Source organism: Condylura cristata, unplaced genomic scaffold (genome assembly GCF_000260355.1).
Source record: "Condylura cristata isolate star-nosed mole 26May11 unplaced genomic scaffold, ConCri1.0 scaffold00017, whole genome shotgun sequence".
Classification (NCBI taxonomy): domain Eukaryota; kingdom Metazoa; phylum Chordata; class Mammalia; order Eulipotyphla; family Talpidae; genus Condylura; species Condylura cristata.
In genome coordinates this window covers 18,462,391-18,476,501 of record NW_004567118.1, presented here as the reverse complement: position 1 = coordinate 18,476,501, position 14,111 = coordinate 18,462,391, and the positions used below count along the sequence as shown (strand labels likewise).

The following is a 14,111-nucleotide window of genomic DNA, read 5'->3' as shown; positions in this document are numbered from 1 at the left end:
GGAGAGGTCTGCCACGCCATGTGGTCACCTCCGGGGCAGGCGGGAATCGAACTCATGCGGAAGTGGTTTCAGCTTCTTAGTGCAGTGCTTTAACCCGCTGTGCCACCAGGGAGGGCCACGCTTATAGTATTTTTAAGTATATGACTTGTACAATTGAAAAGCTCAGTTGGTAAAATTATGGTATTAACAAATTTCTGGGTTTTAAAAATTTTTTAGAATAACTTTAAAAACAGTGCAAAGAAGAGCCAAATTCCTGTCCAGTTGGATTTGGGGGGAATGCTGACAGCCCTGGAGAAGAAGCAGCATGCCCAGAATGCGAAGCAGTCCTCCAAGCCAGTGGTGTTCTCAGGTGAGAGGCTGTTCATCTCAGGCCGGTGGTCAGGTGGCCTTCACACTATTTTGGGACTGTTTTCTCTTGTAAGCAAAAGTCATTTCTAAAATACATACACATATTTTTATCCATATACCCACAAATTAAATTATGTCACCTACATAAACATTAAAGTTTGGTTTTGTATAATCGTAGCAGTATTATAGTGGAGTAAGGGTAGCTATATATAGACCAGTGAAACAGAATTGAGTCTAGAAATAAACCCACATACCTGTGATCAGGGGACCTTTGACAAAGGGTGCTAATAAATTCATTAGAAGAACAGAGATCAGTATCTTCCAAAATGGCACTGGGACACCTGTGTTTCTACATGCTCAAGGATGAAGCTGGACCCCTCATCCCATACCATATATAAAAATGAGCTCAGAGTGGATCATTTCCCTAAGTGTAAGAGCTAACATTGAAAAACTCTGAGAAGAAAACAAGGATAAATCTGCATTACCTTGGGCTAGACAGTGACTCTTCTGATGGGGCACCAAAATACAGCTACAAAGGCCAAAGTAGATTGCATCTTATCAAAATTAAAAGCTCGTGTGTAGCAGGGAGCAGTATCAGGGAAGTGAAAAGACTCCTTAGAGACTGCTGTAGAGGAGTTTAGAAGGAAAAAAAAAATCTAAAGTGTGTATCTAATGAGGGTAGCCAGGTATGTAAGAACTTCTGTGACTCAGCAGCAAAGACAGACACCACTAAAGTGCATAAAGGGCTGGAAAAGACAAATGGTTGACGACACAGGAAACCTGCCCAGCATTGTAGTCATGAGGGAAGTGCAGATCGGGCCCGCGGAGAGAGGGTGCTTCATACCTGGCGCGATGACTGTAATCGAAACCATGGAAGACACCAAGCATGGGCAAAACTCGCTCCTGTGCATTGCTGCTGGTGCTGTGAACGGTGGAGCGCCTGCCGAGGGGCGGAATGTGCTGAACAACTAATCCGAGCCAGCAGTTCTACTCCTGCTCACCCAAAAGCATTAGGAACAGACTGAGCCCCTCGGGCGCCAGTGTCCCACAGCAGTGTCTTTCCTGAGAGCCGGAAGGTGCCCACGCCCCAGTTGTCCATCCGCCCTTGAATGAATAAACGAAGTGGTATATGTACACCTGTGATGGAATCGTGGGCTCTGTGTTTCCTGGAAGCATCTGGCCCCTGCACTTCTTCTTAGGCTTCTTTCTGGCAGCACAGTTTTGAGATTTACTCGTGTATGTCATTTCTTTTGTTTATCACAAACAAAAAGTGAAATTCATGCCGTGGAAAAGCAACCCATCTGAAGTATCCAGATCAGTGGCGTTTAGTACATCCACTGTGCTGTTTCATCACCTCAAAAAAAGCCTCTAACTGTTCATCTCCCAGTGCCGTCATAACCCAGCCCCTGGCACCCACTCATGTACATTTTCTCTGAATTACCTAGTGTGGCAGTTTAGAGAAATGGGATAACACAGCTTGTCACCTTTTGTTTCCCTAATACCTGGCTCCAGTACTTAACTACATCTTGCCCATCTCGTTAAATCTGTCCCCTGCTTTTTTCACCCTGACTTATTTTGAAGCACTCTGAGAACATCATACTAACTCCTCATTTCGCATCTATAACTGATGATCCTCTCTCCCTTAATAATACAGATGTAGCCTGCCTGTATTTAAATGTCTGACTTGGTCTGACAGTTCTTTTGGGTTCTTGCCAGAAATACTAGGCTTCATGGAATACCTTGGCCATTTGAAAGACTATCCAAGGGACAGCATGGCACGGACGAGCAAGACAACTGGAATGGCATGGGTGGTCTCGCTCGCCCAGCCCAGCATGTCTGAGGGGTGACCCCAAAGGGTGGGCAGGAGGCATGTGTCCTCGATCATGGCTGTGAGATGTGTCCCCATTGCATTGCAGTCGGGGCCGTGCCTGTCCTCTCCAAAGAGGCGGCGTCTGGGAAGAAGGGCCACCGCTTCAGTGAGGTGAAGACCCCGCACAACCCCTTGGACTCCAGTGCCCCTCTGACGAAGAAGGGGAAGCAGAGGGAGGTCCCCAAGGCCAAGAAACCAACCTCACTGAAGAAGGTGCGTGGCTTCCTGTGCCAGTGGGGGCCGGGACTCCATAGCTCTCTCGCTGGCACCCGGACATGAGGTGGTAATACCCTGTCTTTATTTGAATGCATTGTAGCAAGAGGTGCTTCTGATTCTCTGGAAGTGGGCCCCTTCCCTGTATGTGGTACCTGGCTGCTGGGGAGAGCAGGAAAGCCTGCTGCTCTGTCCGCTGTTGGAGTGTGGGTCTTGACCGCTCCAGATGTCCTGCCGGGCTGGCGCAGTGTGTTCCTGGGAAGCTCACAGCAGCGTGGGGGCTGTTGGCCTTGGTGTTGGGGAGTGCGATCTGGTCCAGGGCCGGGGGACTAGTGTGCTGTGCCCTGCTTTGTGTACTTGGGGACCCCCTTGCTCCTCGGCCACCAGAAGAGTTGGATCAAGCCCCAGGGCCTGGAAGTAAGGACCAAACAGGCCTATCACCTTACTTTGCAGAGTGCTTCCTTGTAAGTAGAAATATTTATCTATTTAATTTTTTTGTTTGGCTTTCAAGATTATTTTGAAAGAAAGGCAAGAGAGAATGCAGCAGCGTCTCCAGGAAAACGTGGTGAGCCCAGCTTTTGCCAGTGATGATGTGCGACACCCTGAGAGCGGAGGTGATGACCAGTCCTTGGAGCAGGTTGAGCCCTCAGGTACCAGCTTCTTTTTGCTTACTGTTCAAGGAAGTTTCACTGGAGGCAGCATGTGTGCAGCAGACTGTCGGGAGCTCTGCTGGCCTCCACCCTCTTGTAAAAGCTTCAACTTTGACCCCGGGAAAAGCGGTTTTCAGATTCCCGACTTGACTGCAGGGGCATGCTGGATGGGTGGGGCTCTGGCTCTGGTAGTGTCTCTGAGGGGCAGAGCAGATGAGCCTCCAAGCTTGAAGTTACCATGATAACGAAACCACAAACTGCCAAACTCTTTTCCCACAGCATGTAAGACATGGATGATGTCAAACAAAAAGGCAGATCGAGATTTAAGCAGGCTTGTTATGCTCTAAGCCGCTGTTAAAACACTTGTTAAATGGCGCATTCAGAAAACACACCCACAAGTATAAATGTGCAGCTTGGGACATTCTAGAGTGACGGGAGTGTCTGATTTGGAAGCAGAAGAGCCCTGATGGCCCCAAGAGCCCACACCGAGGCCTTGCCCTGGCCAGAACCCGGAGTGACTTGGCACTTCTGGCAGAGGACTCTGGCAGTGTGCCCCTGCTGCGTAGTGCCGGGTGTGCGGGCGTGCCAGGTGGCAGCTGGGTGTGCAGCGTTTCTGCTTGGCAGCGGTGGAGGAGTGTTGCTATGGCCTGTGCAGGGGTTGTTGATGGGGGTGCCAGCACTCCCTCCTGTGGCCGGACTGTGGAATCCGGGGGTCCCTTGCCCTCTAGCCATCGAAGCTTCTGCCTGACTGGTGTGCTGGTGCCTTCCGGTTTAGCCCCAGGTGAGGAGCAGGCCAGCAGCGGTGAACATTATCCTGGCTATTGAATTCCTTTACCTGGTGACCCTGCCCCTCACTTGAAAATTGAGTCTTTTGCAGTAACTTTTGGGAGACTTAAGCTGTTACTTGGGGGTACATTTAAACATACCTTTAAAGGCTCTCATGGTTTAAGCACTTGAATTCTCAACTCTTACAAGGATTATTTGATAAAGGAACAGCTCCAGCATTCAAGTGCAGAAATTCAGAGCAAAAACCATACCTTTGAAACTGATTGGGAACTTGAGGTTGTCTCAAAATTTAAAATAAATGTGGCCCCCGAACCTTCTGCTTTGAAGTGGCTGACATGCTGAGTCACATCAGTACTTTGCCACAGGGAAACTGAGGCAAAGCAGAAAGGTGCTGTGCCTGTTCCACCGGAACTTGCTTGTCCCGGGCCATTCCTCTCCCCTCAGGCCTCTGTCAGACCCCTGGCTGCGTGGTGGGCACGTGTGGAGTCTGGCTGCTGCGGCGATGGGGTGTTGTGACGCTGACGTTGTGTGCCCCCACCCCTAGGTGCCTGTTCCAGATGCTGAATAATTCTTTCTCTGATACAGGGGGGGCGGACACCGTGTCAGCGTCCGAGGTGCCTGCCATGGAGAGCAAGTCTGAGGAGTGGCTGGGGGCAAAGACCCAGAAGGAGGCAGAGGCCTGCCCCCCGGCCCCTGACAGCACCTGCTACCCCAAGATCCACAGCCGGAGATTCAGGGAGTGAGTGAGCTGTGGTTGGTGCCACCCCCGGGGACTGGTGGGTGATGGCCCCCTGGTGTGGTGCATCTGTGTCTGCCACCTTGAGATGGTGGCAAAGCCTCAGTGCAAGTGCCAGCTTGTTGCCCTCCTGCTGGGGGGAGGTGGCCAGTACCAGTCAAGAGGTTTGTGGTAGAGGCGCCTGTCCGCCTCTGTCCTGCGCTGGACCAGAAGCACCCTGGAGCCTGGGCTTGCAGGGGACAGTGGGAAGTGAGTGACTGCCTGCTTCCCCTGTGTGGTTTAATGTTTGTCCGTCCTTCCTGAGGGAGCTCTGGTCTCGCCTTCTCCTTCAGGCGGGCCTCTCCAGCTGTTTGTGTTCACAGTGGAGCGGCATATGGGGAACGGCCAGCCTGGGGCATGTGTTTTGTTCTTGTAATTGGGAATGGGAGAGGGTGCCCTCATCCTCCCCTGTGAAATCCAGTCGGGCAGGAGTCTGGCCCGGGTGAGGATTGCGTATGCACTGTGATGCTAGAGCAGGGCCACGCTGTCCACTCCACTCCTCTCAGAGTGGCCAGGCACAGCGCCGCGGTGGCATAGCTGTGGGACACTGACGGTTTTCTTTCTTTCAGTTACTGCAGCCAGATGCTTAGTAAAGAAGTAGATGCCTGTGTCACGGATCTCCTGAAAGAACTGGTCCGCTTCCAAGACCGTATGTACCAGAAAGATCCAGTCAAGGCTAAGACCAAACGCCGACTTGTGCTGGGGCTGAGAGAGGTTCTCAAACACCTGAAGCTCAGGAAGCTGAAATGCATCATCATTTCCCCTAACTGTGAGAAGATCCAGTCGAAAGGTACACCCTCTTGTCTGCTGGCACGTCGTCCCCTCGCCTGTCAGCGCCTGGTGCTGCTTTGTTTTAGTTTTCAATTAACTTGTTTTCCAGCGTTCATGTCCCTGAGTGCCTTGCTCTGTGACTGTCTCGTGGTTCCGGAGGCCCTGTAGCCTTGTGTGCCAGGAAAACAGTGCTAGTTTGCTCTGGAACTGGGTGGGGGCGGGGGTACTGCTCACCCACCATAGAGATTGTGGGATTGGCAGCTGGATACTCCCTACCTTGGGACTTTGTCGATTTACACTTTGCTTGTTCAGTCTGTCTCCAGTCCTCTGTCTCCAGTCAGAGTTGTGGGTTGTCTGTGGCACGGCCTTCGCACTGACGCAGGGAGGTCGGTTCTGTTTTGAGGGCTGGGATATGTGTCCCGCACCTTGCTCATTTTCTGTCCTCGTGCCACACAGAAAGGGGCCGCCCACCTGGCTTTCCCTGGCAGCACTCTCGCCACCTCTCTGCAGAGGAGCCAAGTTGTGCTACTTCTGTTTGTCAGCTTTAGTGTGAATGTCAATTCCTGTACTTGTTTGCTTTGAGATAGAAGCAACTTGACTAGTCTGACAAGTATATCCTTGCTAGAGAAGAGCTGTGGGTTTTTATTGGCCTTTCTCGGCTGGCTGGGCCTCTTTCCGCTTGCTGTGTGACAGGACAGACTCCAGGATTGGCAGGGCCCTTGAGAGAGAGAGACAGCGTGGCCTGTGTGTATGGCTTGGCCACTCTGACGAGCTAAAACCTTGTTGCTGTAACTAGAGCTGTGCAGCACACCCATCCCCCAGCTCTGTTCTCTGCCTCTCGCTTTTCCTACTCTAGAGAATTGGTCTTTTCCTTTAAAGTTTATACCCCTGAGGTCACTGTTCTTCCCCCTCCCTCTTCAGATCTGAGGCAGGGTGGACAGAAGTAAGGATGGGGGCTTTAGCCCCGATCAAACTTCCCGGAGAGGAAGAGGTGGGGTGAGAAGTTCCTTCTTTGAAGGGAAGTGGGAAGATCCCTTGCAGTGGGTCCAGGTGATAGTTGTGTGCACCACACCCTGGCACTCATCCTGGGGGGAGCAGCCCATTACTTCTTACTTCCAAGCCCCCAGATTCTTCCAGCCCCACAGAGTAAATCACCCAAGACCTGGTTTATACCTTGCTTTAGCGTCGCTGTATGTCTCCAGGTGTTCTTCCCCACCCCCCAGCACGCTGACCTGTGTGTGGCAGCTCAGTAAGGGCCATGGGGTTCCGTCCTCACTGACAGCGTGTGGTATTCGGGACAGCTGGGAGCACGGCTGTGTGTGTGGCATTTCTGGCTCGTGTGAGCTCCCTGCGCACAGCTCTGCAGTGTGTGTGTTTGTACCCAAGACCCACACCACCCACCCCCCGAAGGCAGCACTGCCCCTGCACACTGCTCCCTCCTGACCGCCCCCCGCTTGGGGCGATGTCATGAACATGTTCCTTGTGAGGCAGCATTTTCTTGTGAATTTCTTCCACTTGTTTCAGAGTGGTGTCTTCTGTGATTCATTCTCTGGCCGTTTCTCTTTTGGGGTGCTGTTTTTTTTTTTTTTTATATTGACATTGTACCTCTTTTTAAATAAGAATTTGGTTCCTTGGGTAAGAGCAGCAAGTGCTTTTTTAGCTTGTGGTTTACTAAATTTTTAAACTTATTTTTGGTCATGCAGACACTTCAGGTATGTGTGTGGGCCTGTCTTTGGCTTATTTTAGTGCATTTAGGTTTCAGGTTCTTCAACCTTCTGAGTCTAAGATTATTAGAAGTTGTTATTGTTTCAGAAAATGTCAGAAGTTTAAAAGTCATGACATTTTCCCATTAAAAAAAAGATATATCACAATGAATAGAAATAAGTTTATTCATTTTATGAAATTCCACTGCATAAGAGTTCACAAATACACATTTCTCAAAATTAATATAAACTGCAGACTTATGTCAAAAGCCTAACTCATCTCTTTAGTCATATTCTCTTTCCCTTGAGATGAGTAGGAAATAAATTTTCTATGAATAAATGAATGAGACCCTGTTATCACCTTTAAAATCCTTTGATTTGTGTCTTACCCTTGTCCAAATCACAGTAAAGAAGCACTAGACTTAAGTTATAGCGACCTTTTACTCAAGACACTGATGTCAAATTTCATAGAACAAAGAATGGCGCTTGGACAGTCTATAGCACATGTGAATGTCTGGATGACATCACGGGACGGACAAAGTCTTTATCTGTATGTGACTAATGTACAGACTGTACTGTATGTGAAACCATTCCGTTTCTTTCCCTTATCTTAAAAATTGTAATTAGGTAGGACCAAATGAACAATGAACAACTTTTAAGTTAGAGTGCAAAATGAAGCACATTAGGTTATTAGAATTTTATAAATTTCCTGGTTCTTCCATGTTTTTTTTTGTTTTTTTAAGATTTCTTTATGCATACAGGCCAGAGTGCAGGGGTGGTGAGAAAATGCACCAGAGACAGAGGGGGAGCAGAACAGGCAGATGGGTGAGCAGCGGGTCTGCTGTGCCATGTGGGTCAGCTCCCGGCCAGGGATCAAACTTGCACAGAAGCAGCCGTCAGCAGCTTCCTAGTGCTGCGCTTTAACCCGCTGCACCACCAGGGAGGGCCCTCTTCCCTGTTTTTGTTGAGGTAGGCTCTATTCCCACGCCAGGTGGGTCTCGCCAAAAGCTGGCCCAGCCGCCCCTCTGCCTTTCCTCCGCCACGGCCCCTACGACTCAGCGCCATACGGTCCCTCCACCTTTCCCCGCACCTATGCCACTACCCCGTGGCGACGCTAGCCTGACACGAAGCTCCTTTCTAAGAAGTGGTCTTGTGTTGGTATAAAGACTTTCTACAAAGATCCATGGGGTGTTGCTCTGTTTCAGGCTGGCTAACAGGGTGTTTGGATCACTGTTTGGTAGTGTTGGCTCCTTCTGTTCCTGCTGTTTTAATATGATGCCGGGTTGCTCCCCAGATGCCATGTTTCTTGATAAGTGTATGCTTTCCTCTTGAGAGCTTCCGTTGCTTTTGTGAGGGGTCATTTCTCCCTCTGGCTGCACGCGTGAGGCAGTGGTTGGTGTGGCGTGTTCACTGGTGTCTCCCAGGTGGCCCGAGTGGTCGGTGCTTCTGGCTTTCTGGCTGTCAGGTAGGCTGACGACCCTTGCCCTCCCTTTGCTCACGGAGCCTCTCCTGGCACCTTACGGTGGGGGGCGTGGCGGGGAGCAGTGGTGGGGAACCCTAGCAAGGTCATGTTTGGGGCAGAGATGTGGGGTGGGAGATGCAGTGACTTCTCTGTGCTCTGGGTTTCCATCAGCTTCCCACCTCAGGGATATGGGGGCACAGAGAACAGTAATATGCCCAGGGCACAGTGAGGCCTGGCACAGAGCACGTGTTCAGCAAATGGTCATCAAGCTTCATTTTTTCACTAGCTGTATTGCTAGCTGTTGACACAACGTAGATGTATTTATTACACCAGCAAAGTGTCTTTTTGAGAATTTCTTTTATTCCACATGACTGGGAGTGAGGAAACTCCCTCTAGCATGCTCCGTCACGACCCTTGACTTGTGTGTGGTAAGCAGCTGCAGTCCCTCTGCCTGTGGGAAGAGGCTTCACGGCCAGCCCCCCGTAACAGCAGCCCCCACCCTCTCTGTCTGTCCACCAGGCGGGCTGGATGACACCCTGCACACCATCATCGACTGTGCCTGTGAGCAGAACATCCCCTTCGTGTTTGCGCTCAACCGCAAGGCACTGGGGCGCAGCTTGAACAAAGCCGTCCCTGTCAGTGTGGTGGGGATCTTCAGCTACGATGGGGCACAGGTGAGGTGGGGGTATGAGGGAGGGTTTGGGGGTGGGTGGTCCGTTCACTGCTGTCACAGTAGTGCTTTGGGTACCGCCCAGCTGGGTGTCTCCCGCGTTCCTGTGCACGCCTGCAGTGCAGTATGAAAAGGCCCCTTTGTGCTCAGGAGACATCGCCTGTGTCCTCTCCACCCCAGGACCAGTTCCACAAGATGGTAGAGCTGACGATGGCCGCCCGACAGGCATATAAGGCCCTGCTGGAGAATGTGCACCAGGAGCTGGTGGCAGAGCCTGGGCCCCCCGCCCTCACTAGCCCACACGAGCCAGGCCCCAGCTGCTCTACAGACCAAGCCTTCCCAGCTCCCACCGGAAAAGAAGAGCCACACTACAGTGAGTGCAGGGAGGGTTTGGGTCAGCAGGAGTGCCCACGTGCCTTCACTGGCTGCAGTTAAAGTCAGAATCCCCAGGAGAGCAGCATGGTCACTCTTGAGGGACAGGTCGCAGAAGGCCTGGCCACTGTCCAAGAGGTGTTCTCAGATTAGCAGAGTTGGGTTGCTGCTCTGTCTCAGACGCAGCGTAAATGGCACCCACTAGGTGGCCTGGGGTGCCACCTGGGTCCCAGGGGGAGTCTGGCAAGGTCAGAGAGGACTGAGGGGTAACCAGTGCTGCTCGCCGGGTGGCGCAGGGGAAGGGCCGTTGGGCCCGTGCTGGCCCTGCGTGGGGACTCTGCTGCTGAGCAGCTCCTGTCGGTGCTGACTGTGCCTGTTCATCAGCGGTGCTGCTTTCTTGTTTCCAGTTGAGGTCTGGAAGAAACAACTGGAAGCGTACAATCAGTGTGCCCTGGAACTGGAAGACTCACTGGAAGCCTCAACCTCTCAGATGATGAACTTGAGTTTATGAGAAGAATTCTCCGTTTTGCGTGTTTGTGTACTCGGGGTAAGGAGGGGTGGTTTGAAAGACTTGAGAGCCTTTTTCTTCTCAGTTCTTCATTGACCTAAAGTATCGCTGTGATTCCTTAGTTGGGACATTGGCCTACATGAGGGGCATGAGCAGCAGCATCTGGGCATCAGGCTGCGCCTCCCGAATGGGCACTGGGGCATCTGGCAGGAGCCTTTTCTGAAAGTCTCAAGGCAGCTTCGTCTCTGAGTGCACTGAGTCTGGAAAATACTGGAAAACATGGCATCAGAGTCCACTGCTGCTGGGAGACTTCCTGTGCGTTGCCAAATAGCTGAGCCAGGTGGGCGTGCGGTGGGAGGCGTTCTGTCGGGCGGGCTTGCTCGGTTCCGCAGAAGGCACTCCGGGGTGTACGTGCTTCTCATGACGTGGCTCTCAACCGCAGAGTTGGGGGTTCTTGGAGGGTTTGTTAAAGTGAGCCTCACGAGGAATACTGGTTCTCTAACCTGTGACTTTTTGACATGAATTACTCCTTATTTTTCCAAGAAACACTGTATATTGAAGTTCTTAAATTTTGGTTTTGATAATCTACAAATCTTTTCCTTTGTAAATGGACATATTCTGAATGTGGTTTCTGTCTTAGAGGCCAAGAGAAGTTTACTTTCATATTTTCCTGTCAGAAAGAAGGCTTATTTATTTTGAATAAAGAATGATTATTTAATTTCACTGGAGCTCGACCTCTCGGGCTTGGGAGCAGTTCCTGTCTTCCTTGTTTGTGCATCCTGCTCTTCCCTCTCAGGCACTTCTGTGGGTGTGTCGGGACCTCCCGGGTGACACCTACTGTTGCCGAAGTCCACCTCCGACCTCCATCCTACAGTCCTGTCTCTGGAGCTGGTGGCATTTTGCTGCTGTTTTGTCAGGCAAGCAGTACGTTGTTTGGGTTTCAGAAACACTGTTCTGTGGAATTCAGCCCTTCCGAGCAATTCAGCCCTTCCGAGCCATCACGTGGTGAGCGAGTTAAGGTGGGGAGTCAGAAACGCAGGCTGTGTTGTATGGGCAGCACTGCAGGGAACCTGTGTCGCGCCCACCACGTACCCGGGGTTCCTTCCTAGGACGACTTTCCAACCTCCCTTTGCCAGTAGGCTAGAGCTGGGTGACTCCAGTAGGTTTGAAAATAGGTTATTCACAGAGGTTCCCAAATTAATTTATATGGAGAAAATCAAATGTCAGTTGTACTAAGAAGCCTAGAATTACAAAACATTTATAAATCTGCACGGGGGCCGTGGGTCTTCTCAGCCAAGGCCTCTGGGAGTGTCTGGCCAGTCTTTGTTGTCAAGGGGCTCATTTGAGTCTCATGGGACTCCGTGCTGGGTGCCCCAGTCATGGCTTCACTCCTGACCAAGCCACTGCTGTGGGTGACATCAGTCACCCGGGCTGGTGTCAAGGTGCTGGTGGCCTCCCCATACGGTCACTTCACAGCACACGCACAACCCTTAACTTTTCAGCAGTGTAGTGAGCTAAAGCCTCATCCACACCATCACAGACCACAGACCCGCAAATCGCGCCGCTGCAGAATTAGGCATCTGCAGACAAACTGGCCGCGGAGACGCTGGCTTTGTCTTCACAAAGCATTTGGTTTTAGGATAAACTGGCATTGCATTAACAATTGTCACCCCACGATAAGACCGCGTCTAAGATCGCAGGGGAGCAGCTCTGAGTCGTGGCCCCACGCTCTAGAGAGGCGGCTGTAGCCACCAGAGACGCAGAGCAGAGTCAGGAAGACACGCTCGCTCCTGCGAGGCACTGTGAACACCGCTGTGTGCGGGGACCTGCTGGCTGGGTGCCCGCTGCTGGAGCTGCAAGAGGACAGGCGGCAGGAGCTTTTTCAGCTGCAGCCGGCATTGCAGGCCAGTGAGGAGTAGCCAGTGTTCCGGAGCCGCATCGGCTCCCACTTGGACCTCACCATTGCCCTCACTGGCGGTTAAAGTCCAAGTCCCTTCAGCTGGAGACCCCTTCCCTACTGGCTGGAGGGCCTTCAGGTTAAGTGCCTGAATGTGAAGGTGGGGAGAAGCCACAGGCTTGAGTTATATATGATGACCACTGTCTCCGGCTGTGGTCACTGTGAGCAGCCGGTTGGTGATGTGTTCAGCCTGGAATTGTGCAGCTCACGGAGTGACCTGACGAGCAGAACAGCAAGGATTCTAGAAAAAACAGCTTCACACACACTTGTCCAAACAAGCAGAGTTTCTGTTGTGGCTAGTAGTATATGCCTCTACTAGATTCATATAGAAACAACCAATTGAAAAGTACCAGTTGTGGTCCCAGAGATCCCGTCTGCACGCTGTTTAGACGCTCCGCCTGGTGGCCGTGTCCAAACGAGCCGGGCGAGGGGTGCACGTAGGTGGCAGGGTCAGTTCAGGGTCGGGCCAGCACTGCCCCTGACTAAAAGGTGTCCTTGTTACAGCTCTCCTGAAAGAACAATGTGGTCTCTGACCTTCCTGCAGAACAGATGACCCCTCCTGTTCAGCCCAAGTCTCCCCCACAGTCCAGGGCCTCAAGCGTCTGCCTTCGTCCCACCTTAGGTTCTAGCAGCCACCTGTTCCCTCATATCCTGGTCCACTGTCTCCCTGAGAAGTGGTCAAATGTTCAACCTTTGTTGTCAGCATGGAGGGTGGCCACTGAACCCAGGATACTAATGCCAAGCTGTCACAACCCCTCCCAGGTTAAGTCTGGCCTTCCCTTACAGTGCCTGTATCTGTGACTCAAGACTGGGAACACCCTGCCTGGGTGGGAACCGGTCTGCCACCTCCGTGCTAGGAACAGGGCTCCCCCACTCCCAGCAGGCAGTGCAGCATGCCCGCTGGACAAGGTTTCCAGGGCTGAGCCTATGTGGCATCTAACCAGAGCCAGCTGGATCTGCCACTGTCCCTGCTGGCCTGCCTGACTTGGGTATCCTCGAAGGCTGCTCATTCCTCTCCACGGTTTCCCCTGAAGAAATGGGTGTTTCAGAAAGCAGAACTGCTCTGTAGCCAGGAAGAGGCAAGGAGGCCCACGGAGAGGCTGGGGCCCTGAAAAATCCCTCAATAGGCCACCCTGCCCGCCCCTCCCCGCCTGGTGCCATGGCATACCCACGGGTCCCTCCTGCCCAGCAGCACGCAGGCCAACCTGCCAGCCCCTCCCCGCCTGGCGCCATGGCGTACCCACGCCTTCCTCCAGTCCTGCAGCATGCGGTCATGCTCCCCCACCATGGCCCTCCAGGCGGCCAGTTCTCTGGTCCACTTCTCCTGCTGGGTCATCTCTGCAAGACAGTGGGGAGCCAGGGATCAGCTCGAGGCCTTTGCAGCTCCTCAGGTACCTGCCACCCAATGAGGGCACACCCTGGGCCAGGTGTATCCCCTCCGTGGCTGAGCTGAAGCAGCTCAGCCACTGGCCTCAGGTCTCCCCTGTGTGGCTGTGGGTGTCTCCAGCCAACAGCAGGGGGGCACTGCTTCCTGAGCCATGCTGGCCCCGTCCTCCACATACTGGCACTTGCTCTGCAAGGGGGTAGGTTAGACTCCCCACACCTGCTGCCTCCCATAACGTGAGGCCTGGAGCCAGTCTTGGAAGTCAGCCAGTCTTGGAAGTCAGTCATCTGTGAATAGTAATGACCACGAGCCTGTCTCACAAGACAGTTGAGCTTAATGTAAAACTCTACAGGGCCTCAAACTGCCAACTGCTTCTTACTGGCAGTACTTAACTTTGCTGACTTCTAGAAAAGGATCATAATTTGTAAGTTGAATTGCTGCTTCATTTTATCCTGACAGCAAAAGCAGAGACTTATAAAAACAGGTTTTGGGTAGGGGTATTTCCTTCTCATAGAAAAACTCTTAAAAATGACTGAATAGGCAAAGCAAACACCCAGAAACTAACTAGCAGATCCAACAAAACTGGATCTGAACCGTGAGGAGGACCTCAGAAACACCCAAAGCTGGGGTGCTGGGGCAGAT

At 52.1% G+C, this 14,111-nt stretch overlaps 1 protein-coding gene across 1 annotated transcript in view; it reads left to right on the top strand.

The window, feature by feature from the left end:
* The window catches only part of SECISBP2 (SECIS binding protein 2), a 31,234-nt gene extending 20,383 nt beyond the window's left edge, over positions 1-10,851 (top strand). Inside the window, exons 14-17 of the mRNA XM_012726448.1 lie at positions 5,212-5,432; positions 9,098-9,252; positions 9,429-9,621; positions 10,028-10,851. Coding sequence (XP_012581902.1) covers positions 5,212-5,432; positions 9,098-9,252; positions 9,429-9,621; positions 10,028-10,131 — 673 coding nt within the window. The 3' untranslated portion in view covers positions 10,132-10,851. The remainder of the gene's footprint in view (positions 1-5,211; positions 5,433-9,097; positions 9,253-9,428; positions 9,622-10,027) is intronic.
* Positions 10,852-14,111: the final 3,260 nt, after the last annotated feature.